Here is a 4588-nt window from a genome sequence, read left to right as displayed (position 1 = left end):
TAGTTTCCTGACTGCAGGTAGCTCTGATCCTCTGACTGAGCCGTTCTCTCTCTCTGCCTGCAGAAGAGGAAGTGACCGTTGGGAAGTTTTATGCAACTTTCCTGATCCAGGATTACTTCAGGAAGTTCAGACGGAGGAAGGAGAGGGGTGCTCTGACCGGAGAGTCTGACTCCACCAACCAGTCTGCTGTCCAGGTGAGTCTGCTGTCCCACCTGTCAGACTGTCTGTTATTATATTAATGCTGAACTTTAAAGAACATTCCCCTTAGAACCTTTCTTCCTGAAGGTGTGTGAAGTGCTGCCTTCTGGTGGTGAGTTGTAGATCGCAGCCGCCTGTCATCAGCTCTGAAGACATTTGTTCCTCAAATCTGAGAAGAAACACATGAGACATGAGATGTTTGATCTGAGGCTGAAGATGTCTTAAGGACACATGTGTTTGTCCTCCTGCAGCTCTGCAAAGCCGGTCTGAAGACTCTGCAGGATCTGGGTCCAGAGATGCGTCTGGCTCTGACAGAAGATCTGGAGGAGGAGGACGAGGAGGAGGAAGAGGAAGCCATGGATGATGAAGAGGAGGAGAACGCTGCTTATAAGGTGCTTGTCCAGCCTTCAAAAGCTGAAGGTTTAATAAACACAAGGAAGGTTTAAAGGTTCTGCTTCTGTGTGTTTCAGGCTGAAAACAGGTTCTCAGCAGAGAATCGAAGAGGCTCCGTTCTGACACCTACTGGTAAAAGTTTTGTTTAAAACGTTGGCATGCAAGGTGGTGGGCGATATGCATTCCTTTAGAGAGCACCTCATAAACCAAAATGTCTTCATAAAGTCCCAAACAGCTTCTGCTTTTAAGATAAACCCATTTTCAACAAGACCTCACAGGTTCCTGAGTCCTTCTCAACCAAAAAGTGCTGACCAAAATCACAAATAACTGATTAGAATTTAGGGACAGGTGTGTCCAGAGTTTAGGGACAGGTTGGTCCAGAGTTTAAGGACAGGTCGGTTCAGAGTTTAAGGACAGAGTTTAAGGTTCAGAGTTTAAGGACAGGTTGGTCCAGAGTTTAGGGACAGGTTGGTCCAGAGTTTGGGGACAGGTGAGTCCAGAGTCTGGGGGCAGGTAGGTCCTGAGGCGTGTGGCAGTCACGGGGGGGGTAGACGTGGATGTTTGGGTTCTTGTTTGTTCAGGATCCACTAACAGTGATTCAGACTTTCCCAAAGGAAACGTCTGCTAGCTTAGCTTGGTTGGCTCTCCTGAAACTAGCTAACATGTTGTTGGATTATGTTAGCATCAACCTTTATAAAACTGTAAAACTGGATCAATAAAATGTTTCAGAGTGTTGGTTTAATCCAAAACCAGGTCAGGTAACCAGGTAACCGTAACCGATCTAAACTCACCTGTTAGGGTTAAGATCCGTGTAACCCTGTCTCCACTGAGCATGTGCAGTCCTCTCTGCAGGTGATGGTGGAGTCTCGAACGGTGGTCTGATCCACCGAGTTGGATCGCTAACCAAGATGGCCAACGGGAACGAACACGATGAGCATCTTCGCCGTGGAGACAGTCTGAGGTCATCTGTCAGTCATCAGCACCGCCGCTCCTCGGTGAAGAACGGTCTGCTTGACTCGACCCACAGGAGACCGTCCTACAGACGTGGAAGGTGTGTGAATGCTTCCCAGAACGTCCAGCAGAAGGCGCTGCTCCATGTGCATCAAACAGAAGCTGAGAATTCTTCTGGAGATCATGTCAGGGAGGTCTGCTTGACTGAGTGTCCTGTTGGTCTGCAGGAGGGACTCGAGGGACAGATCCTGGAGGAACGGGGATGTGGAGGTGTACAGAGAGCAGGGTTACCACAGCAGAGAGGAGGACAACGAGAGTGTCACCTCCAGAGACAGGTACGATGAGACCTGGAGACCGATCAGGACCCAACATTGGAACAAACAGCATCGATGCTCTTCTGCTGCGTTAGTGTCTCAGACTGACGGCCTAAAGGCTGATTCTGACAGGTTCAGTCAGGGGCAAATAAATACACAGCCATATCTTTACATAAATGGTTTTATTTACAAATAAACATTTGTACAGATGATAACATGAATGAATATTTCCATGACTTTTATGGCCCAAAGAGATTAAATGAATGAGTCATGATGTTCAGATAGGAGATAAAGGTGAGAAAACTAATATAAATTTTGAATTTATGAATATGGTTTTAATTATGCTTTGTCTTTTTGCAGACATTATCCTGATGAGTACAAAAACCACTATGATGGCCACACCCCCTACACCAACAGTAGCTATGGTAACGGATATAGTGAGGGGAGAAGGACTACCCGTAGACGCCTACTTCCTGCCACACCCACAGGTGACCCAGTCGTTCATGATGTAATTAATGTGGAGTTCCTCAGGGCACCTGTTCTTATAACTATATTTTCCAGTTTCTTTTACACATGTTCTTATTCTGCTGGTGTGGATTCTCAGTCATGCAGGACATGGCAAATCCAAAAAATCCAAAAAATAAAGCAACTGGACTTCTGTTCTGTACCTGAAGACGTTTTGCTTCCTCGGATGGGAAGGTGGTCCTATCAGCACACAGATGAATACAGCATTGGCTACATCGTTGATATAAATGATAAGAGCAGTTAGACCAGGTATAGAGCCTTGGGGACCACCTGTGTGAATGGGTAGCGGGTCAAACAGGTGACCTTCCACCTCAACTACTGTGTCCGCTCAGAACTGCAGCTGTTGACCGACACTAAGTTTCCCAGCAGGATGGAGTGATCTGCTGAAACAGATGTTATCGATGGCACAGACAGTTCACAAGCAGCCAACCTAAAGGCTTGACAACATTAGGAGTTTCCAGATGGTCAATAAGTTGTTTGGTGGATAACTTTTCAAAACATTTGAAGCACATGGCAAAATAGAAATGTGTCTCTAGAAAAAACTGATCAGTCCTCGTGGAAAACCCTGAAAGTTTTTTGCACCTTTGACCTTTTCAGGTCGGAAGCCGTCCTTCAACATCCAGTGTCTGAGGCGTCAGGGCAGCAGCGACGATCTGCCGATTCCCGGGACATACCACCCGACATCCCCGCCACGCCGCGCTCAGGTAACACACTGACTCCACCCACCCACACACCTGTTGTTCAGGTAACTCCTCCCTCTCTCCTTCACCCTCAGCTGGAGCATGACTCCCACCGCTCGGCGGGCCTTTCCTCGGCGGTGGCCTCGGCGTCCTGGGCGAAGCCGTGTCCTCGGCGTGGACGCCTCCTCTACGCTCCACTCATCCTGGTGGAGGAGGAGGGCAGCCCCCCCTGGGGGGCGGGAGGAGGAGGGGGAAGTGAGGGGAAGAGAGGAGGAGCAGAGCGAGGTGAGGAGATGAATTTTTCAAAAAGCAAAGACTTTTTCAGAAGGCTTTTAATGTGAAACTCTGGTTCTTGTGATGTGACAGGTGTGAGTGACAGACCCGCCTGGTACGGTGGCCCTGCAGGGACATCAGGTGAGGACAAACTCTCAGAGAGAAATGAACCTGTGACTGTCTGAGCGTGTCTGAACAGGTCATGTGACTGTATTGTAGCTCCGCCCCCGTACCGGGCTTACACCACCCTCAGAGTTCCCTCACAACTCGGTGCTCCGTTCACGGAGAAACGAGGATCTGCCGACAGCCTGGTGGAAGCGGTGAGTCCGCACGATCAATCCCCGATCAGAAACCCAGTGTCTGGGTTTCCACGGAGATGAGAAGGTTCTGTTCTGGTCTCTGCAGGTTCTGATCTCAGAGGGACTCGGACTTTACGCTCGGGATCCAAAGTTTGTGGCCTTCGCCAAGCGAGAAATTGCTGACGCATGTCACATGACCGTGGACGAGATGGAGTCAGCGGCAAGCGACCTCCTCAGCTCCGGGAGCCATGACTTCTTGAGCACCATCGCTGACGACCCGGCGGCGCTCTACAGCGACGAGGAGCCAATCAGGACCAGCCGAGAGGAGGAGGCGGAGCTGGCTGACGAGATGGCCTGTGTGACTTCATTCTGATTGTCCACCAATCAAAGATACAGAGCCAGAGGAGGAGGCGGGGCTTTAAGGTCTACAAGAGTGACTGACTGTAAAACAGACCAATCAGACACAGGAGGCGGGGTTTAATCTGAGCAAAGAGGAAGAGAGGGAGAGCTGAGGGAGGAGGATGTTAAGGAGATAAGGAAAGAAGGAATCGAAGAGTAAATGAGGTTAGGAGACGAGGAAAGGAAGAAGAAATAAAAAAACAAACAGAAATGAAATCAAATCAACTTTACTGAGAAGGTTCAACATTTTGTATATTTATAATGAATTATTCTAAGATTTATTTATTCCACAGGAACTTTTCAGCTTAAATCTTTATATTGAGTTTTCATGTTTCTGACTTCAGAACAAGTGAAGGAAAAAATATTTGAAGTTTTTCATTTGAGATAAAAATGTTCTTATAGCAGAACAAGCATGTTTCCACCCATTAAACTGAAAACTGATTGGTTTAGATTAGTGTTGAATGCAGGGAGGACAGAGGGTCCGTTTTCTTGGACAGACTCCGAGTCCAGCTCCCGCTCCACATCAGGGTCCCGCTCCACATCAGGGTCCCGCTCC

The 4588-nt window shown here is 48.4% G+C and overlaps 1 protein-coding gene across 1 annotated transcript; it reads left to right on the top strand.

The window, feature by feature from the left end:
* Window positions 1-63: 63 nt before the first annotated feature.
* LOC108229535 (voltage-dependent L-type calcium channel subunit alpha-1F) lies at window positions 64-4579 on the top strand (the record flags this gene model as incomplete). The annotated part of the gene is made up of 11 exons (XM_017405209.1): window positions 64-194; window positions 450-590; window positions 669-723; window positions 1444-1642; window positions 1770-1877; window positions 2217-2344; window positions 2979-3085; window positions 3157-3346; window positions 3428-3475; window positions 3554-3654; window positions 3740-4579. Coding segments are annotated over 11 exons (1475 nt in total), but the record flags the coding sequence as incomplete, so codon positions are not given.
* Window positions 4580-4588: the final 9 nt, after the last annotated feature.

The sequence above is a fragment of the Kryptolebias marmoratus genome, unplaced genomic scaffold (genome assembly GCF_001649575.2).
Source record: "Kryptolebias marmoratus isolate JLee-2015 unplaced genomic scaffold, ASM164957v2 Scaffold195, whole genome shotgun sequence".
NCBI classification, from domain to species: domain Eukaryota; kingdom Metazoa; phylum Chordata; class Actinopteri; order Cyprinodontiformes; family Rivulidae; genus Kryptolebias; species Kryptolebias marmoratus.
Note: the sequence above shows the minus strand (reverse complement) of the source record. Positions and strands in the feature narration are given on the sequence as shown.